Source organism: Macaca thibetana, chromosome 1 (assembly GCF_024542745.1).
Source record: "Macaca thibetana thibetana isolate TM-01 chromosome 1, ASM2454274v1, whole genome shotgun sequence".
Taxonomy (NCBI): Eukaryota; Metazoa; Chordata; class Mammalia; order Primates; family Cercopithecidae; genus Macaca; species Macaca thibetana.
Window position 1 is genome coordinate 53,841,313 of NC_065578.1, and position 21,231 is coordinate 53,862,543.

The 21,231-nt window shown below is 52.6% G+C and overlaps 2 protein-coding genes across 5 annotated transcripts in view; one reads left to right on the forward strand and one right to left on the reverse strand.

Moving 5' to 3' along the window:
• ACOT11 (acyl-CoA thioesterase 11) overlaps positions 1–5,962 on the forward strand; it is a 61,774-nt gene extending 55,812 nt beyond the window's left edge. For both annotated transcript variants that reach the window (XM_050803110.1, XM_050803114.1), the window contains 3 exons: positions 1,720–1,851; positions 2,527–2,653; positions 3,528–5,962. In XM_050803110.1, coding sequence (XP_050659067.1) covers positions 1,720–1,851; positions 2,527–2,653; positions 3,528–3,683 — 415 coding nt within the window. In that variant the 3' untranslated portion in view covers positions 3,684–5,962. The remainder of the gene's footprint in view (positions 1–1,719; positions 1,852–2,526; positions 2,654–3,527) is intronic.
• Positions 3,748–18,733, reverse strand: FAM151A (family with sequence similarity 151 member A). 3 transcript variants are annotated; one of them, XM_050803120.1, is made up of 9 exons: positions 18,460–18,542; positions 16,762–16,871; positions 14,998–15,141; positions 10,276–10,428; positions 8,943–9,102; positions 7,025–7,249; positions 6,141–6,280; positions 4,982–5,125; positions 3,748–4,512 (listed from the first exon to the last, which is right to left on the reverse strand). In XM_050803120.1, exons 3-9 carry the CDS (start codon positions 15,104–15,106, stop codon positions 3,839–3,841), a joined length of 1,605 nt encoding a protein of 534 aa, XP_050659077.1. In that variant the 5' UTR covers positions 15,107–15,141; positions 16,762–16,871; positions 18,460–18,542; the 3' UTR covers positions 3,748–3,838. The 3 variants fall into 3 exon arrangements, with proteins under 3 accessions (XP_050659077.1, XP_050659076.1, XP_050659072.1); XM_050803119.1 differs by having other exon boundaries at positions 16,762–17,832; positions 18,460–18,526; XM_050803115.1 differs by lacking the exon at positions 16,762–16,871 and having other exon boundaries at positions 18,460–18,733.
• Between the last annotated feature and the right edge of the window lie 2,498 nt (positions 18,734–21,231).

The following is a 21,231-nucleotide window of genomic DNA, read 5'->3' on the forward strand; positions in this document are numbered from 1 at the left end:
GAGTTGAAGTCCTGCTTCTGTCCCAACCAGCTGTGTGATGCTGGATAAGTCAAAGTCACTTCCTTTCTGGCTTCAGTTTCTCTCTTCTTAAAACACATGCTTTTTAAGAAGAGTGGGTCATGGATTCACACTGAGAGATACTGATTTTCAAACCATGTGCTCTGGAGTTCTGTGTTTCCAAAGGGGCTTCCAGAACTGCTTGGGGTGGAGTCAGAAGGCTGAAGGGTGAGTGGGATATAGCATGGCCAGTTTGCTGAACTTACTAAGTTTGCTGATTTTCCTCACAAATATGTTATTTTTGAATATAATGAATGATTATGAATAGAAATATATTATTCCTTTACATACATTTGTTCCTCCAAATTTGTTAATTGTTCGGCTGACTATCTTCTCGAATTTAGTCAAGGAAGATAAATATGTTCTTAGGAAAATAGCAAAATTTGTGTTTTTCAAGTCCCCTTAAAGTCATTTTCTATTCTGCCAACACCCTGGCTTGGGGGGGTTATTTGATAATCGCTTGTTATGAGGAGCCTACATTCTGGAGGATTTCCATAAGGAGGTTCTGTGTGTTTGGAAACTCAGTGTGCCGGTTGTTTGGCGAATTGTATTTTGACAAACTGGCCTTCCCCTTCCTACCCCATCTGTCTTCTCCCGAGCAGGCTTGTAGCTCTTTATACACGGGCTTCCTGCTGAAGGTTTCTTTGCAAAAAGGGCCATGTTGCCTTAAAAATCCCTGGCCCAGCTGACTCAGGCCTGCTGGTTGTCCCCTTCCAGAAGGCAGAGAGGTGATGTGGTGGTGGGTGTTGTGTAGGGGGAGGGCGGTTGTGCATGTGATAGGTGGGCTTCTTAGAGGGAGGCTGGGGTGGGCCTTGAAGGCCAGACCAAATCTTGATACTTGATCGGATTTGTGGGGGAGTGGCCTGAGGGGAAAGAGAGCCCCTAGTTTCTTCCCCATACCCTGCCTACTGCTGAGTATGGGCAGGGGATTGGGGAGGAAGAGGTGGGTCTGGACATGGCCATGTCTGCCTCTGTGTGGGTGTCCTTGTGTGGATGCACGTGTAGATATGAACCTGTGTATGCCCATGCATGTATGTGTCAGGTGCCTGGGCCTGGGGATACATCTCTGCCACCTGATAGCCTGAACACACCCCAGCCCTGCTTCCTTATTAGCTCTGTGGCCGTGGGCAGGTTATCTTCCTCATCTATGAGATGGGAACACTAAAAGTGTCTACTGCATGGGGCTGTTATGGAGATTAAGCAACACATGTAAAGCACTTAGAACAGCACCTGGCACTCAGTGGGCGCTCAGTAAATATTAAGAACAACTGCTAAATCATCACACATCCTTGTGGTGTCTGTACCTGCGCAGACATGTACAGACACACGTGGGTCTCTCTGTATACTGGTGTCTGTCCATGTGCCTGTGCACATATGACCACGTGTGTTCATGTATGTGCACATCTTTGTTCCCGTGTCTGTGTGTATGTGTTCATTTACTTGCATGCACATCTATGTGTGCCTGTGTGTACACACGCACATGTGTGTCCATCTTGACTGGGCCTTGCTGCCTTCCTGCTGGTCCCTGCTGAGCAGTACGGGGGGTGACATCCCACCACAGAAGCTGCTCAGGCGCTGCACTGTGGCAGGGCCTGGGCAGACCGGCTGCCTGCATGGGAGCTGGAAGCTTCCTGGGGCCCTGAGATCCCGACCTCCCCACAGGAGCGTGGAGCTAGTGCAGCAGGTGGACGAGGACGATGCCATCTACCACGTCACCAGCCCTGCCCTTGGAGGTCACACAAAGCCACAGGACTTCGTGATCCTGGCCTCGAGGCGGAAGCCTTGTGACAATGGGTGTGTGCCTATCTGCTGTGGGGTGGGAGACACAACTGGACGGAGTGGTAGGGTGGCGGCATCTCCCTCCCAGGGAAGGCCATCAGCCTGGAGCCAGAGCTCTGCTTCCCATTGGCTGTGGGGCCCCAGGCACCACTAGACTTTTCTGGGCTGCTGTGGCTTTACCATGGGTAAAATGGGGGACAGGGGCACACGCTTCCCTTCTTGTCACATTCCCTACAGCAGGGCTGCCCTTGCCCAGGGTGGCTCAGGCTGCCTCGATGCAGGCCTTGGACAGGATATTTCTCGGGTGGCCACGTCCTTGGCCTCCTCCCTCTAACAGCCCTGTGTGGGCTGGAGGGCCTAAACATCTCTTTTGCTGGAGAGACAGGGACAGAAAAAAAATCCCAAAGCCCACGAGTCTTCCCCTGAGCGTTGGAGTAGAGTGACTTTTCCAGAAAGTCCACCGTGGAGGCAGGTTGGCTCCTGGTGAATTTGGTGCTAACCCACAGGTGCCTCCTCCCTCCAGCCTGGCCCTGAGCCCCGCATCGGGGCTTTAAGAGTCGATGTGCCTTGCATCCCCTGGTGAGGAATCTGTGCCAGAGGGGGCAGGGTCTGGGCTTTGGTTGGGCGGAACAGGCCCCCACTTTCTTCTGTGGCTGACCCCTGTCCCCTTGCTACCCTTCCTTCACTCAGGGACCCCTATGTCATCGCGCTGAGGTCGGTCACGCTGCCCACACACCGAGAGACGCCAGAGTACAGACGTGGAGAGACCCTCTGCTCAGGCTTCTGCTTCTGGCGCGAGGGGGACCAGCTGACCAAGGTGAGGCCGGTCCCCCTCACCACGCCCCCAGCCTGGCTCCACCCCAACACCACACGTATATTGAGCTTAGCACTGCTGGGCTAGGATAGTCCCAGAGCTGGGCCCCCCAGCAGGCTCCCCCTTCCAGCCTGGGGGAGCCTGGAGTGTCAGGGGCTGAAAATGATCTCATCTGTGTAGAGGTAAGTCAGAGGCTGCTGCATGGTCTTGGAAAAAGCTCTGGGTGCTGAAGTCAGAAGGCCTGGTTTCTGAACTGAAATTCCATCTCACTCGTCATTCCCTTGGATAGCCCTTCTCATCTAGGAAGGCTTTATATGGGCTCTGAGGGCCCATAAAACCCAGCAGTGTAGTCTGTGTTGATGGGCAGGAGGCTGAGGGAAAGTGAGGGTGGGGTACTGCAGCCTCCCCACTCACAGCTTCTATTAGGGCCCTGCCGCCGGGCCCTGAGACTCACCCAGCAGAGACTCAGCTGGTGTTTGCTGAATTCATACGCTTGAACCCATGAGCGCCTCAGAACCATCCCTGGGCTAATGTCTAACGTGTCTCTATGGCCAAGATTCAGAGCTGGGCCCTGGAGACGCAGCCGCTGCCCTCCAGGGCCTCTGGCTGGCTGGGAAGATGCACGATGACAATGTCGTGTGTGGTGGCGGGAAGCCAGGGTTGTCAGCGCCCCCGGAAGGGTTGGGGGAGATCAGCTGGAGGAAGCCATGCTGGCCAACTGTGTAATCTAAGACCCTGGGGAGTTGGGTTGAATTTTCTGCCCTCCCAGAAGACGAGCAAGGCTGACTCACCACCAGCCTGTGCCCACTGGGCTCCCACCCCTTCCTAGTACCCTCCCCTAGCTCGGTCCCCCTGAGCCTGGCTTCCCACCCTGCAGGTGTCCTACTACAACCAGGCTACCCCAGGTGTTCTCAACTATGTGACTACCAATGTGGCCGGCCTCTCCTCTGAGTTCTACACCACCTTCAAGGCTTGCGAGCAGTTTCTCTTGGACAACCGGAATGATCTGGCCCCCAGCCTCCAGACCCTCTAGATGCCCTCAGTGGCCACATCATGCCCACTCCCACTCCATCCTGCCCCCAAGGACTCACATACAGTGCCTGGAGAAAGCCAAAGGCCTTTATTTCTTCCTGCCTCCCCGTGGGAAGCCTCCGCCCTGGAGCCCGCTGGGCCACCACCCCGGGGTGCTCAGTTTCTGCCAACATCGGCCAGCAAGTCCTTGCGGTGCCCCTGGGGCAGCCTGTAGTAGACTCGGGTCCTATCCACGACCCTGGCTGCCAGCAGCGCTGTCCTCACAGAGGCATAGTCGCCCCCCGCTGGGCTGTGCTCCACTGTGACGGTGGCCCGTGGGGAGGATGCCAGCAGCCTGGCTATGGCTCCAGCTGTGCTGTGGCCCAGCAGTATGGCCTGCATCTGGAAGGACACAGGTTGCCAAAGCCCCTGGCACAGCTCTAGCATATCTGTGAGCAGATGTTCTCTGTAGCCACTGCCCAGCACCTCCTCAGGCCAGCCTGGTGCCACAGTCACATGGGGGAAGACCTCAGCCACAGCTGTAAGCAGCTCTCTGCCAGCCACATGGCCAGGGACCGAAAAACTCCCGTGGGAGATTTTGGCCCCAACCCACACAGGCCAATGCAAGAGGCCAAGGCTGGAGAGGTGTGCCAGCAAGGCCAGGGACGGCCGGAGGGCTGCGGGCTCTGCTATTTGCAAATGGATGCCCCAGTGTCCGGGACGTGTGGCCAGCTGTTGCAGGCAGGACTCCAGCGTCAGGATGCTGCCACTTGGAGCATGAACAATGGGCACGGGGTTTTCAGCCACAGTTCCCTCGAGGCCAGTGTTGAGCAGGATCATGCCTTCTGTGTCTGGAAGAGGCGGCAGGGGCAACAGGGTTTAGGATTTGGGTTATCATAGGTTTTAGAGTCCCTTGTTAAAGGGGCAGTGGGAGTTATGGAGTCATCAAGGATCTTGCCTTTCTGGAATCTGTCAACCCATTTTTGGGCTCCAGGTGGATGGGTTGCTTTATAAATGTGCCTGGTGCGTGAGAAACTCTTGCTTCAGCTCTTGGCCTTTACCCATGACTCAGTCTGGGGGCTGGTGCCGGCCTTGCCCGTAGCACTGTGGCTGAGGACTGGTCTGAAGGCCAGGAGCCCTGTGCTCTTGACATCACTGTACTCCCTCTCCCTCTCCCGCAACCCTGCCCCACCTTGCATCCAGGGTATGGTGTAAATAAACCCGTGTTGTCATGGCAACAGAGACTGGCGTTACCTGCCCCAAGCAAAGGACACCCCTGCAGATGAGCTAGGAGCACCAGGGTTGAAGGGTAGACCTTACCTGGGAGGGTCATTGTTGCTGTTTGACCACTGCCCTGGACGTCAGGAACCAGCCACTCCACATTCAGACCATCATCCCCAGGCAGCTGGAGAAGAGGGATCAGGCTGCCTCCCGTGTAGTACGTTGGTTTCCGTGTGGCATTCACTGTGGGGCCCCAAATTGCCAAAGTGAAGTGGCTGCCATTCATGGAACACCTTCTATAGGCCACAGCTCTACAGGCATCCTCTCTAAACCTCATGGCACCCTGCCAAGTAGCTATCCTTTCCTTGTTTTGTAGACTAGAAGAAGTGACTTGCCCAAGGTCTTATAAGCAGTAAGCAAAGTTGCTGGGAGTGGAACCTGATGGGGCCAGGTCTGCCTGGCCCCAGAGCTGGTATCCTTCCCCCTCGCTTAGGTGGCTTCCATGGCAGGAATGCAGAGTCTTGTGGGGCCCCTTTGAGATGGCTTAACTGCGGCTCTTCTGGGTTCGGGGACAAGGGAATGAGGGGTTTGGACGGTGGCATCTGATCACTGTTTAGCAAATACAGTGGAGGCCTCTGAAGCATTAGAGTAACCCACAGTGGAGCTGTGCACCAAGGGAAATAATGGGGGGTTTGGAATTTGCTGGTTTCCTGTCTGCTGGGCCACATACAAGCTGAGTGACTGTATTGAGCCGCTGTTTCTCTATAAAATGGAATCCCTCAGTTTCTCTATAAAATGAATGTGTGGGTCAGGCAGGTGGCTCACGCCTGTAATCCCAGCACTTTGGGAGGCCAAGGCAGGTGGATCACCTGAGGGCAGAAGTTCAAGACCATCCTGGCCCAACATGGTGAAACCCTGTCTCTATTAAAAATACAAATTTAGCCGGGTGTGGTGGTGCAGGAGAATCACTTGAACCCGGGAGGCGGAGGTTGCAGGGAGCTGAGATTGAACCGCTGCACTCCAGCCTGGGTGACAGAGCCAGACTATGTCTCGAAAAAATATATAAATAAAAATAAAATGTATGTTTGAAGCTTAGCATACCATCCCAGGGCCTGGCACACAAAATGCAGCTGCCTCCTGTCCCATCCTGGCCTTCCCCCTTCTGATATCCCTTCTGCCCAGCTCTGCTCTAGTGCCCACCAAGTGCTGCCCCATGCAGAATCCAGCCCACACCGCCCTTCCCAGTTTCTCTCCTTACAGGCCAGCTGCTTGAACTGTGACAGGAGAGGCTCAAAGATATCATAGTAGACTTGGTGGACGGCAGTGTTATCCCGGACGTAGAGCAGATCCTCCACCGACATGGGGTCCGAGGCAGCCTGCCACAGTGTCAGGCTGTACCTGGGGCCACGAGAGCTGACTCAGTGCCTGTCTGAGCCCAGCAGACCCTCAGCCCCACTCCTGTGCTCAGAACTGGATGTCAGCTGGGCCCAGGGTAGAGCATCTGTCCTCCAGTCGCCCACCCGCCACTTCTCCCTGAGTCCTACCCCTTCCCAAGGGCAGGAGCCAGAAGGAATTCAGGAAAGATGACAGAAAGCAGAGGCCCAGGAGGGAGGGGGAGCCGGTCCTGCCTCCTCATTTGCAGTGTCTATTTCTGAGTCCTGTCTTAGGAAAGGGGCAGGACAGATGGGGCAGGGTGTGGAAGGGTAGATCAGGCATCAAGAGGGGGAGGGGGCAGATTTGGGAGTACTGTGGAAGGTAGGGGGGAATAGTGGGGGCAGAGAAGTCTCTAAATTCCTGTAGGGCTATCCTAGGGCAGGGGTTGAAGGCACAATCTGTGTAGCCCCAGGGGTACAGCTGGCTCCTATTGGAGGAAGCTGTGGGGAGACAAATTGTGTCTTGGTATAAATATTTTCCAGAGGGCAGAGAATTACCCACCAATGAAAAGCCTCCTGCAGGAGGTAGTGAGTAGCCCGTCACCAGAGGTATGCAAGCAGAAAGCAGGGACCCTGTAGACGGTATGAGCACCAGCAGGGGTTGGACGAAATGACCGTTAAGACCCTTCCAGCTATGAGCTGAGCTTCTGGGATCTTGCTGGGGGTATCAGTGCCTCCAGGAGGGTGGGGGTGGGTTGGTGGTTTTCACCTTTCAGATTGGCTCAGCAGCCAGCTGAAGTGGGGCCAGGCGGCCCGCACCATGGAAGACCGCACAGGGAAGGTGACCCTCTGGGGTACCACTCCCACCAGCTCGTGCATCTTCTCCACCATGGCTCGGGTGTAGGTCCTGTTTGGGAATGTGGACATGTAGAAGGTGGTCCAGCCTGGAGACAGGGTAGCCTTGGGATACTTCTCCTGGACCAGGGCCAGGAACCTGCAAAAAAAATCAGAGACGTTGGTATCACGGAGCTGCGGCGGCCCCTTACTCTCCTCTGGGTTCTCATCACAGTGTTAGGGAGTGGCAGGGCCTATTGGATCTATGATAAGGTCAGAAGCAGAGTCCCAAAGAACAGAATGGCTTGTTTCAGGTCCCATAAATTGGGCGTGGACTTTGGAGTCAGGGAAGTCTGGGTTCAGATCCTGATTCTGATCTTGGGCAGGTAACTCAACCTCATAGACAGCATCCCTTCTAGCAGGGCCGGCTTCTTAAACATCCACATATAGACAGGAAACTGACTCAGAGCCCCAGCCTGTGGGAATCTGAGCTCTGCCAGCTGGGAGTCTCTGAAGTTTCTCAGGTTTTCTTTAAAAATTTCCCTCCTGCTGGGCGCGGTGGCTCACGCCTGTAATCCCAGCACTTTGGGAGGCTGAGGCGGGTGGATCATCTGAGGTAGGGAGTTCGAGAGCAGCCTGACCAACATGGAGAAATCCCATCTCTGCTAAAAGTACAAAATTCGCTGGACGTGGTGGTGCATGGCTAAAATCCCAGCTACTCGGGAGGCTGAGGCAGGAAAATCGCTTGAACCCAGGAAGCGGAGGTTGTGGTGAGCTGAGAGCGCACCATTGCCTTCCAACCTGGGCAACAGAGTGAGACTCTGTCTCAAAAAAAATAAAAAGTTCCTGCCTTCCTGCTTTCCTTCCTCCCTTCCTTCTTTTCTTCCCTTCATATATTTCTCTCTTTGCTTTCTATATGGGGTCTCACTGTGTTGCCCAGGCTGGTCTCAAACTCCTGAGCTCAAGGGATCCGCTCACTTTGGCCTCCCAGAGTACTAAGATTATAGGTGTGAGCCACTGTGCCCAGCCTAAAATTGTATTTGAACTTTGCCTTGATGAAAATATTTTAATTTTTTCTTTGTACTTTTCTTCTTCAAAAGATGCAAATTTTAATAGGCAAATTATGTTGCCACCCACTGCCCACCAAAAAAAACCTACTGAGTAAAATTAGCACTCCAAGAAGACAGGTCATATTTATCTTGGGTCATTGATTACATTTTCCAAACTGCTACTTTGGGAAGGCACTTCAGCTTGAGAAGCGCAATAATAAATACTAGATGGATGGATTGCTGGCTGGTTGGATGGATGGAAGAAGAGATGGATGGGAAAGAGCCTGGAGCTTAGAATCAGAAAGGCCTGGGTTTGAATCTTTGCTCTGCCACTTCCTAGACTTAGGCAGGTCTTTTAACTTCTATATATAGTTCTTGCATTAATAAAATGGAAATAATAGTACCTACCTCATTCTCGTAAGAGTTAAATGGTGTTCTGCGAGTCAAGTGCTTAAAACGCTTCTGGGACACATAATATACATTGAACGAATTGAGCTTCCACTATTGTTAGCTTTATTATCTGCAAAATGGGGAGAAAGCCTTAACCTGGCAGTGCTATGTAAGAATCAGATCAAAGACATTCTCTTCTTTTATGTGGTCTCTTTGTAAACTGTAGAGCACTGTGCAACTACTGTATGTGAGTGCTGTGAGCAGCGGTGCTGGAATTCATGAGGCCTGGGGAAGGAGTCAAGCTATATATAGTATGACTGGAGACAAACTCAGAGGTCCGCTAAGATCCCCATCCGTGGTAGGTGTTGACAGAAGAGGGCTGGACACAGCTGGGACAGAGAAGCAAACACTCACTGTGTGGCATTGACCTCAGTTGAGATGAGCATGTTGGGGCCCTTTAAGATGTCAGCGTTGATCCACACGGGCCGCCGGACTTTGCCTTCCTCTGTCAGCTGCCGCAGGAGGTCCAGGGAGGGGCCCACGGCCTTGATGTTCTTGAAGTCCAGTTTGATGCCTGTGATGAAAGGGACAAGGGCTTGGGGAACTGGCGAAGGAACCAGGAAGATGTGACTCCCTGGGCAGAGAGCAGAGAGGGTGTGTGTGTGTGTGTGTGTGTGTGTGTGTGTGTGTGTGTGTGTGCGCGCGCGCGCTGTGGAGTCAGGGGAGGGTGGAAGGACAAGCACCACATCCCTGCAGGGTGTGGGGAAGGCCTTTCGAAGAGACAGAGCTAACTCAGAGAAGAAGGGCCTGCCTCTAGAGGAATTCCCATCTCCTGCGGGGAGGAAACAGAGGCCGGGTAGGGACCTGGGCTTGTGGCTGCTGCAGCTGCTGAAAAGGGGCTGTGGTTCCTGAGCAGGGTAGACTCAGAGGGTCCTAAACCACCAGAGCCTGTAGGGAGGTCACGCAGCGTCCGGGAAGGTGCATTTGAGTAGAGGAGGAAATCTCTGCAGAGGAAGGACCCGGTACTTTTCAGGGTGGTGAGGAGATGAGGCTGGGAAGATAGAGAGGGATGTTGAAAGCTAGGCCAAGATCATACTTTTTCCTGAGGACAATGGGGAGCCATGGAGGGTTAAAACAGAGGTGTGGCGTGACAAAAGTGGTGTTTTGAAAAGATCCCTCAGGTGTGTATGTGTGGTCATGGTAGTCAAGGGAAGCCTGGAGGGGCTGAATTTGGGGCAGGAAGCCGATGAGGAGGGAGGTCCTGGAGAGATACAATGTGGCTGTGACTAGATGGGGGCAGGGTTAGGGGTTAGGATTGGTGGATGCAGCAATTGAGTGGCCGTGAGGATGAGGGAGAGGGAGGCATTATGGTGACGCCTGGATTCTGACTGTGACTGGTAAAGGGGCGCAGAGGGGAAGGGTGGGGCTGGGCTTTGAACATGTTATGTCCAGTTCTGTGGATACAGGGGGAAGCACTCTGAGCATGCGTGACACTTTGCAGTTCACACTGTACTGCCCGCTGTCTCCCCTGTGTGTCCAGGAGAGAACACCAGGACCTGCACTGACACGCTCCCCATCTCGCCTAGTCCTCACTGAGCCTGGGCATCTGTAACATTGTGATGAGAAAGCCAAGGCAGTGAGCACCTCGTGTCAGGGCTGGACTTGCTTCCCAGGGAGGGATCTCTGCACATGCTGCCCCAGGGCCAGAGGGCTGGGGGCCGGGGAGGGTTTCCAGAGAGACCCTTACCCTTTTGGGAAGAGCCCAGCACAGCATCCAGCCACTGCTCCAGTGTATTGTCGCTGTAGATAGCCGGGGGGTGTGCCATGATGGGAACTCCTGTCTCATTGGCTGTGCCGAGCCCTTCTACATTGACGTCAGCCTCCAGGACCGTGATGTTGCCTGTGGAAGAGGCAAAAACTCAGTTCCTTTTTTTAAAAAAAGAAAACTTTTTTTTCTCATCATGAAAGCATTACAAATTACAGAACATTTGAGAAATACAGAAAAGCAGAAGAAGAGAAAAATATTCACCCACACTTCCATCATAGTTTCACATTCTGATGGATTTTCCTTCCATTTTTTTCTATGCATAGGTTTTTTTGGATACAGAGTCTTGCTCTATCGCCCAGGCTGGAGTGCAGTGGTGCGATCTTGGCTCACTACAACCTCCACCTCCCAGTTTCAAATAGTTCTTGAAATTCTTCTGCCTCAGCCTCCCAATAGGGGTGTGCCACCACGCCTGGCTAATTTTTGTATTTTTAGTGGAGACGGGGTTTTACCGTATTGGCCAGGCTGCTCTCAGAACTCCTGACCTCAAATGATCCGCCCACCTCAGCCTCCCAAAGTGCTGGGATTACAGGTGTGAGCCACTGCTCCCGGCCCTATGCATAGTTTTTACACAGTTGAGATTCCACTGCATTTATAATTTTTTTATGTTTTTTTCCAACATTATCACACATTTCCAGATCTTTTTTTATACATCTCATTGGAGCAAACAAGGCAAAGAAACAAAAAGCTTCAAAAGCCCTGGTTGATGGTGTTCACTACCATGTAGCTGATCATCCCCCATTCCTGAGATGCTTTGGTAGTTTCTGATTTTTGCTATTAGTCTTGCTGTGTTGCCCTGTCTGGTCTTGAACTCCTGGGCTTAAGCAATCCTCCCACTTTGGCCTCCCAAAGTGTTGAGATTACAGGTGTGAGCCTCAGTGCCCAGCCCACGGGGTCATTTTTAAAGCTCATGTTATCAAACTATTTTCCAGAAAAGTTGTTCTGATTCCTGTCCTCACCTGTAGTACACAAGGCTGCCCATCTCAGCACATCATCACCAATACAGAATTATCTTTTAGCTTCACACAGTTAACTCAATCGGGCGGACATCTGACTCCTGCCTTCGAGAATTCAGTCTTGTAGGGAGCGCAGACCTTTCTAATGGGAAGCAGTCTCTAGAAAACCATGCAAGGGGCACTCACACTTGAAGAGTGTAGTGGAGGGGAGAGGGGTCGCTTTTGGCCCTTGCGGCATTACAGACAACTGATGCCAGAAGGGGCCTTTTCTCCTGCTTTCTCCCCGACTCCTGACCATTCTTCTCACCTCTAGCACTGCTTCCCTGCAAGTCTATTCTCTATAGAGCCACCAGAGTGAGTGTCCTAAACATGTACCTGATCATGTCACTTCCTGTTACAAAAGGCCAGAAAACCTCCCCATTGCTCTGAACATGAAGCCCAAACTCTTTACTATAGTCTTTGAGGTCTGTACAATCAGGGCCTGCCAGATTTTCCAATTTCATCTCACGTTCCACTCTCCTTCATTCTCTGAGTTCCAGGCACCCAGCTTCTCCAACTTTAATGTGCACATACATCCCCCAGCGACTGTAAAAATGCATGTTCTGATCACTAGGTCTGCGGCACGGCCTGAGATTCTGCTTTGTCTTTTTTTTTTTGAGACGGAGTCTCGCTCTGTCGCCCAGGCTGGAGTGCAGTGGTGCAATCTCGGCTCACTGCAAGCTCTGCCTACCGGGTTCACGCCATTCTCCTACCTCAGCCTCCCGAGTAGCTGGGACTACAGGCACCCGCCACCACGCCCAGCTAATTTTTTTGTATTTTTAGTAGAGACGAGATTTCACCATGTTAGCCAGGATAGTCTTGATTTCCTGACCTCGTGATCCACCCGCCTTGGCCTCCCAAAGTGCTGGGATTACAGGCATGAGCCACTGTGCCCGGCTTTCTTTTTTTTGAGATGGAGTCTTGCTCTGTCGCCCAGGCTGGAGTGCAGTGGCACGATCTGGGTTCACTGCAACCTCTGCCTTCCGGGTTCACGCCGTTCTCCTGCCTCAGCCTCCCAAGTAGCCGGGACTACAGGCGCCCACCACCACGCCTGGCTAATTTTTTGTGTTTTAGTAGAGACAGGGTTTCACCATGTTGGCCAGGATGGTTTCAATCTCCTGACATCGTGATCTGCCGGCCTTGGCCTCCCAAAGTGCTGGGATTACAGGCGTGAGCCACTGTGCCTGGCCTTCTTTTTTTTTTTTTTTTTAGATGAAGTCTCACTCTGTTGCCCAGGCTGGAGTGCAGTGGCACGATCACAGCTCACTGCAACCTCTGCCTGCTGGGTTCAAGCGATTCTCCTATCTCAGCCTCCTGAGTAGCTGGGACTACAGGTATGCACCACCATCATGCACGGCTAATTTTTGTACTTTTAGCGGAGATGCGGTTTTGCCATATCAGTCAGGCTGTTCTCGAACTCCTGACCTCATGTGATCCACCCGCCTCAGCCTCCCAAAGTGCTGGAATTACAGGCATGAGCCCGAGATTCTGCCTTTTTAACATACTCCCCAGGGGTGCGCGTGCTGCTGGTCCACGGACCACATGTTGGGTAGCAAGGCTTTAATTTGTTTTGTCCTCCCCATCTCTGGGCTGTTGCCTGGCAACACTCTTCTCTCAACTTTACTGCGGCACCTCCTGCTCATCCTTTAGTGTTGGCTTCAAAAAAAAACTTCCTCAGCCGGGCGTGATGGCTCACCCCTGTAATCCCAGCACTTTGGGAGTCTGAGGTGGACAGATCACTTGAGGTTAGGAGTTCAAGACTATCCTGGTCAACATGGTGAAACCCTGTCTCTACTAAAAATACAAAGATTAGCCAGTCGTGGTGGTGGGCTCCTGTAATCCCATCTACTTGGGAGGCTGAGGCAGGAAGAATCACTTGAACCTGGGAGGCGGGGGTTGCAGTGAGTGAATATCATGCCACTGCACTCCAGCCTGGATGACAGAGAGAGATCCTGTCTCAAAACAAACAAACAAACAAACAAACACTCTCTTCACCTTAAACGTTGTGACTTGCCTTCCAGAGGCTGAACCTGGGGGCTGACTTGCTTGAGGCTGGGAAGTGAAGAAGGAGCAAGAGATGAGAGGAAAGGATTGGTTTCCTATGGCCATAGCAGCAGCCCTGGTCCTCAGGGAGCCACATAGTCAGGAGGGAAGGGGACATGCAGTCACTAGCCTTCCTCGTGCCAGCTTTACCCATCTGCAGGAGAGCATGGTGGCTGTGTGCGGACTGTGAATTGACACTGCTGGCTTCCAGTCCCCACCCTAATGCTTTCCAGCAGTGTGATCTTGGGAAGGTTGTTTGACCTTTTTGTGCCTGTTTCCTCGTCTACAAGAATTAAACAATAAAATATCCCTGGTTAGGCATTCACTAAGTGTTAATTATTTATATGGAGTTGCTTGCTTAACTAGTATAAGGGGCCGTCTGGTGTATTTCTGTTGCTTCAGCATAATTATTAATAATGACCTCAAAAGATCCCTGCTTTGGTTGATTTGGTCATTCTACCAGCCCTCAGACCCCAGTTTCCTTGTCTGAAATGGAAGGAGTTTGCTTGAGCAGTGATTCTCAAAGTGTGATCTCGGGACCAGCAGCCTCAGCATCACTTGGGGGTGGGGCCAGCAGCCTGTGTCTTCTGAAACGTGTCCTGGTTTGAGGACTGTTCCCTTCATCTTTTATAGCTACTGCTTTAAAGTTCACTAGCACGTTCATGAACGTTATCTACTGAGCTTCCCAACAGCCCTGAAGGAGGGGGTGGGGGTCAGTGGCTTGGAGTGTGCACTCTGGGGCTGACCACTCTGCGCTCCAATGTTCGCTTAACTGCTTTCAGAGAGTGTAACCTTGGCTAAGTCACTTAACTTTTTTTTTTTTTTTTTTTTTTTTTTTTTTTTTTTTTTGAGACGGAGTCTCGCTCTGTCGCCCAGCCTGGAGTGCAGTGGCCGGATCTCGGCTCACTGCAAGTTCCGCCTCCCGGGTTTACGCCATTCTCCTGCCTCAGCCTCCCGAGTAGCTGGGACTACAGACACTCGCCCCCTCGCCCAGCTATTTTTTTTTTTGTATTTTTTTACTAGAGATGGGGTTTCACCGGGTTAGCCAGGATGGTCTCGATCTCCTGACCTCATGATCCGCCCGTCTCGGCCTCCCAAAGTGCTGGGATTACAGGCTTGAGCCACCGCGCCCGGCCTTCACCTAACTTTTCTGAGACTCTGTTTTTCTCCTGTGAAATGGTACCCATGAAACAGGTTGCATGGTAGTTCCAGGAGAACCTGTGTGAAATGTGCATACCGTGAGCCTTGGCCAACTGGTTACTATAACCATTTTTGAAGTGCAGATTTCTGGCTTCTTGAGGCTTTGAAGGCAAAGGCTTCCTTACAGGTCGGTCCCTGACAGGTCGAGGAAAGGGTAGCTGGGAGAGAGGGCAATATAGTCATGACTTCGGAGTCAGACATGTGGTTTAAATCTAAACTCAGAGTTTGTCAGCTGCACAACCTTGAGCTGGCCACTTAACCCCTCTGAGCCCCTATTTCCTTGTGTGGAGAGACATGTAAACAGCCATCATGCCACCACAGTGACCAGTGGCTGATCTTCGCTTCTCTCCCTCTGTCTTCTCCATCCCCTGCCCTGGCCTGCCTCAGTCTTGGCAGCTGGACTTACTGTTCAGGGCAGCTGTCATGGCTTCCTTGCTGTTGGCTGCATGGTACCAGGTGACCTCCAGGGCATCTCGGCGGCTGATCTGGCCCAGGCTCAGCAGGTAGTCCAGCATGTCGGCATCGGGGCTGCAGGCCTCCAGCTCACAGCCTGGAAGGAATCCCAAGGGGCTGTTAGCGTCTGTCCTCACGCCAGCCCAAGACTCATGTTCATCCCATGACCCTCCCTGGGCTCCCACTGTGTCCAATACCCCATCTGGCAGAGGGACGGTGAGGCTCAGACTCACTGGTACTGCAATAGAGGGAAATGAACGGGCTCCTGGGGCCCATGGAGGCCTCAGTACCAGGCTGGCAGTCAGGAAAGGGGGGTAGGTTCACAGAGGAGGGAACACTTAAGGAAGACTTGAAGGATGGGTGTAAATTTCACAGAAAAAAAAGGAAGAATAGGTTATTCCAGACAGAGAGAAAGCAAAGGCTTGGCTTCAGGAGAGTGCCGTTGCCTGAAGGAAGAGCCATTGACCTGGTAGAGATGGAACATAAAAGTGGAATGTGGAAAGATTGGAAGAGGGGGCCGGGCGTGGTGGTGGCTCACGCCTGTAATCCCAGCACTTTGGGAGGCTGAGGCAGGTGGATCACCTGAGGTCAGGAGTTGGAGACCAGCCTGGCCAACACGGTGAAACCATTTTGTATGTGGTGTAACCACATACAAAAATTAGCTGGACGGCTGTGGTGGCAGGAGCCTGTAATCCCAGCTACTCGAGAGGCTGAGGCAGGAGAATCACTTGAACCCAGGAGGTGGAGGTTGCAGTGAGCCAAAATCGCACCACTGTACTCCAGCCTGGATGACAGAGACTGTCAAAAAAAAAAAAAAAAAAAAAAAAAAAAAAAGGCTGAGTTTGGTGGCTCACACCTGTAATCCTAGCACTTTGGGAGGCCGAGTTCAAGACTAGCCTGGGCAAAATGGTGAAACCCCATCTCTACTAAAAATACAAAAATTAGATGGGCTTGGTGGCATGTGCCTGTAATCCCAACTACTGGGGAGGCCAAGGCGGAGAATCACTTGAACCTAGGAGACAGAGGTTGCAGTGAGCCGGAGATCATGCCACTGCCTGGTTGCACTCCAGCCTGGGTGACAGAGTGAGGCACTGTCTCAAAAACAAACAAACAAACAAACAACTCTTCTCAGCGGCTGAGGCCTGTAATCCCAGCACTTTGGGAGACGGAGGCAGGCAGATCACCTGAGTTCAGGAGTTCACGATCAGCCTGGCCAACATCGTGAAACCCCATCTCTACTAAAAATACAAAAATTAGCTGGGCATGGTGGTCCATGCCTGTAATCCCAGCTACTGGGGAGACTGAGGCAAAAGAATTGCTTGAACCTGGGAGGCGGAGGGTGCATTGAGCCCAGATCATGCCACTGCACTCCAGTCTGGGCGACAGAGCAAGACTCTGTCCCAAAAAAAAAAAAAATTGTAAGATTGGAAGAAGGTTGGGATCAGGTTGTGAATGGCCTTGAACTTTAGCAAAGGAGTTGGTGTGTGCTGAGGGCAGCGAGCGAGGGTTGCTTGGAAAGATCTGGGTTGCAGAGCTAATATGAGCTGACAAAAGCAGGCAGAGGGACCTTGTAAGAGGGGTCCAGGAGGAGACTTTGAAGCTTCTCAGAGGGCAGGGCCGGAGGGATGGAGGACAGAGGGTGGAAAGGCAGAGCCCTCGAGGCTCAGGACTGAGGAGCACAGGCATGAGGTGGGGGCATGGTGGCTACTCCAGGTACCTGTGTGAACGGAGGAGCCCTTCACTGAGAGGCTGCAGGGGTGAGCATCTGTTGGGGCTTAGAGATGAGCTCAGCCCAGCCTGCTGAGTTTGAGGTTGCTTGTGTGACTCCTAAGAAGGGCACAGGAGGAAGATCTGGGCTGAAAGCCAAGATCTGATGGTCTTCAGGCAACTGAAGAAAAAAAAGTTAGAGGGGGCCAGGCACAGTGGCTCATGCCTGTAATCCCAGCACTTTGGGAGGCCAAGAAGGCAGATCACCTGAGGTCAGGAGTTTGAGACCAACCTGGCCAACATGGTAAAATCCTGTTTCTACTAAAAATACCAAAAAAAAAATTGGCCCAGCCCAGTGGCTCATGCCTACAGTCCCAGCACTTTGGGAGGCTGAGGCAGGCGGATCACCTGAGGTCAGCAGTTTGAGCAGCTTGGCCAACATGGCGAAACCCTGTCTCTAGTGAAAATAAAAAAAAATTAGTCTGGTGTGGTGGTGCCCACCTGTAATCCCAGCTACTTGGGAGGCTGAGGCGGGAGAATCGCTTGAACCCAGGAGGTGGAGGTTGCGGTGAGCCGATATCATGCCACTGCACTCTAGCTTGGGTGACAGAGTGAGACTCTGTCTCAAAAAAAAAGAAGAAAAAAAGGACCGGGTATGGTGGCTCATGCCTGTAATCCCAGAACTTTGGGAGGCCAAGACGGGCAGATCAGGAGGTCAAGAGATCAAGACCAACCTGGCCAACATGGTGAAACCCCGTCTCTACTAAAAATACAAAAATTAGCTGAGTGTGGCAGAGCACGCCTGTCATCCCAGCTACTTGAGAGGCTGAAGCAGGAGAATCGCTTGAACCTGGGAGGTGGAGGTTGCAGTGAGCCGAGATCTCATCACTGCACTCCAGCCTGGCGACAGAGTGAGACTCCATTTCAAAAACAAAACAAACGAAAAAAACCCCACAAAAAATTAGCCGTATGGTTGCACATGCCTGTGATCCCAGCTACTTGCAGTGCTGAGGCAGGAGAATCGCTTGGATCCGGGAGGCGGAGGTTGCAGTGAGTTGAGATTGCACCATTGCACTCCAGCCTGGGGGACAAGAGTGAAAACTCTGTCTCAAAAAAAAAAAAAAAAAAAAAAAAAAAAAAAGTTAACGGGACTTTCTGCTGGGGATGAAGTCAACGGGACTTTCTGCTGGAGATGAAGTCAACGGGACTTTCTGCTGGGGATGAAGTCACGTAGGGTTGGGGGATGGAAGAGAGAAAAAACTGCGGGTGGGGAATGAGGCTTGGTAGGGACGAGGGCTCAAGAAGAGCTGGTTGGCCTGGCGTGATGGCTCACACCTGTAATCCCAGCACTTTGAGAGGCTGAGGTGGGTGGATCACCTGAGGTCAGGAGTTCACGACCAGCCTGGCCAACATGGTGAAACCCCATCTCCACTAAAAATACAAAAAATTAGCTGGGCGTGCCTGTAATCCCAGCTACTTGGGAGGCTGAGGCAGGAGAATCGCTTGAACCCGGGAGGTGGAGGTTGGAATGAGCCGAGAATCGCGCCATTGCACTCCAGCCTGGGGCAACAAGAGCGAAACTCCGTCTCAAAAACAAAAGCAAAAACAAAAAAAAATGGAAAGCTGGTCAGAGCTGTAAGTCAGAAGTGGGGATAAGGAGTGAGTGATGCGGGAAGCCACTTAGGATGGGATGGGGGGAGGCACCTACCTGGCCGCCGCAGGGTGATGGCAAGGACTGTCGTGGCAATGACCACCACAGACACACAGGTAATGCCAGCAAACACCCAATTGACCTGATTCTTTGATAACTGCTCCCTCCAGGCCATGGCGATGCTGTCTGGGGAATGCCCCCAACTCTGCACGGCCCAGAGTCCCTGAGGCTCCCTGCAGCTGGGATGCTGTGGAAGGCAGGAGCTCCCAGCAGCACCTAATTCTCCACCAGGTCTGGTCCACTCTGCAGCCCTGTAATATCTCTGACTGGAGATAACCCCTGAAGCCCCTCCTCCCTCCCCACCCCACTCCTCTTTCCCACACCCTCCCAGGATCTTAACAGGCTAACCAGAAAGTCTGCCATCCCTAAAATGACCTTTGAGCACAGTAAGAGGCAGCAGAGAATGCTGAACCAAGCCCCGACCCCTGGCTGTCTGCCCCTGCCTGGGAATCAGGAGACCAATCCCAGCCCCTGTTGCTTTTCTGGAGTCCTGGAGCAAGTGTCTGCCCCTCTCTGGGCCTCATTTCCTTCTGTGTAAAAGGAGACACTAGACTGGGTGATCTCGAACATTCTGTTCTTCCCTTTCTAACTCCAGGCTTTCTGCCCTGCCCTCAGGGAATCCTGTATTATCAGGCAAGGGTGGTGACAAAGACAGATTAGATCTGCATAAGGGGCAAAATCTTCCTTTCATCTGAGATTATGGCTAATAGATTATCTACCTGGGATATAAATTGGTAGTCCTGGCATGCTGGCATGGGTTACCGCAGGCCGGTTCTGGGGCAGCGAGTCCACGGGGAAGGGACTGAGTCACCACTTCATGCAGGTAGAGGGAGTTCTGGGGGCCCTGGTATGGGAAGTGAGTTAGAGGCTGCCCCTATTCTGAGGACCCCAGAATTTAAATGAGTCCAAGAATCACCTGTAACCTGTACGGAGACTTCAGCGTCTACATGCTGGGGCTCACGGAGAGATCCAGACTGTGAGGCTGTGATAGGCCACCCGAGGCAGAGCAGGGCACTTGGTGGCTTTGATTGTGTGTGTGAAAGGGTGTCTAGAGTGATGTCCAGGTGGCCAGACGTCAGGGACTGAGGGTGGAGGGCAGGGCGGGAGGGATTTTGGTCATGGGGCTTGTCGTGGATCATTCCTGAGTTGATTTTCCTGCCTCAGCCTCCCCAAGGAGAGAACTGGATATAGAGGCTGTGGGCTCAGGACTGAGATCAGGGCCAAAGACAAGGGCATGAGCATCATTTTCTGGCCAAAGCAAAGAGAGAAAGGGACAGAGGCTGACTTCTGGGGACCACCGACAGGAGGACAGGTGGAGGAAGAGGCATCAGTAGAGGAGAGCGGACAGCAGAGGGCGGTGGGGGGTGTCAATGGAAAGGTCAAGAAGAAAGGAGTGGTTAGCCAGGCCGGGAAATGGAGCCCAATAAGGACAGCAAGGCCCCTGATGCTGGCCAGGACCGTTTCCCTGGATCAGTGGGGAGGGCAGAGGTCAGAGCAGAGCCTGTTTAGAGGGGCCAGGAAAGACCAGAGAGGATGAAGGTACGGGAGGGAGAGGCCCTGGGACAAAGTGAGGATGGGAGCAGGAGGACCTGGTGCTCAGGGGGTGCTATTCCACAGGATGTGGGGAACGGTGGGCATTGTGAGTGGTGAGTCTGGGGATGATGGTTGGGAGGTGATGTGGTGAAGGGGGACAGTGAGGGAGAGGTTTGGGATAGGCAGTTTCTGTTGGCTGGTTGGGGCATGTGTGGTATGCCTACAGGGATCCAAAGAGACCCAAGCTGTGGGCTGCTAGATGGACAGGACCCCACTGAAGACCCGCTCCCCACCACTGTACATTGGGAAATGTGGCTGTGATGGGCCACCCGAGGCAGAGCTGGCCCTGGAGCCCAAGCTCAATTCTCGGTTCTTGGAGCCTCTGGAGAAAGGGAGATCTAGTCTCTCTGGGCTTCTGGTTCATTCTCCAAATCAACTCAACAAACTCAGCAGCTGCCAGGAGCCAGGCCCTGGTGGGGTGTCAGGACTGCTGGCTGGAATGGAGCAGGGTCAGTGCTGTGGGATCTTCTCAGGAGACAGTAAGGGGGCTGTAGACAAGCAGGAACATGTCTTGTGAGTCCCCTTTCTTAGGGGGGCTGCCTTCTCAGGCCACCCACTCCGGATTCCAGAATCTACATGGTAATTGGGCCTCACCCAGATCCCTTCTGTAATAAGGCATGGAAGGGTGTGTTAACTGGAATATTATGACAGCCGCAAAAAGCTAACAGAATGACAGAAGCTACATCTTGAGTAACAACCACATATGCTTTACTCTATAGTTAAAGTCTAGAGGAAATTTCTGTGTAAGAGCTGGCCATAAAAAAAAGAAAAAAGAAAAGGCCGGCAGGGTGGCTCAAACCCATAATCCCAGCACTTTGGGAGGCTGAGGCGGGCGAATCACTTGAGGTCAGGAGTTCAAGACTAGCTTGGCCAATACAGTGAGACCCTGTTTCTACTAAAATACAAAAATTAGCTGGGCATAGTGGCACGAGCCTGTAATCTCAGCTACTCGGGAGGCTGATGCAGGAGAATCGCTCGAACCTGGGAGGTGGAGGTTGCAATGAGCCGAGATTGCACCATTGACCTCCAGCCTGAGCGACAGAGTGAGACCCTGTTTCAAAAAAAAGAAAAGAAAAGAAAAGAAAAAAAGTCTGGAGGAACACCAAACCACCAGAATTATACAATGTGACTCCAGGGTTGTCCCCAAGCCCCATACTGATAAGTCTCACCTAGTCT

Excerpts from the sequence above, each read along its gene's own strand:
- FAM151A (XM_050803115.1), bottom strand. The coding sequence starts at position 18,577 with ATGGCCTGGAGGGAGCAGTTATCAAAGAATCAGGTCAATTGGGTGTTT. Across the intron at positions 9,103-10,275 it reads GCTGGGCTCTTCCCAAAAGG|GCATCAAACTGGACTTCAAG; the intron begins GTAAGGGTCTCT and ends CTTTCATCACAG. Across the intron at positions 7,250-8,942 it reads ACTGAGGTCAATGCCACACA|GTTCCTGGCCCTGGTCCAGG; the intron begins GTGAGTGTTTGC and ends TTTTTTTTGCAG.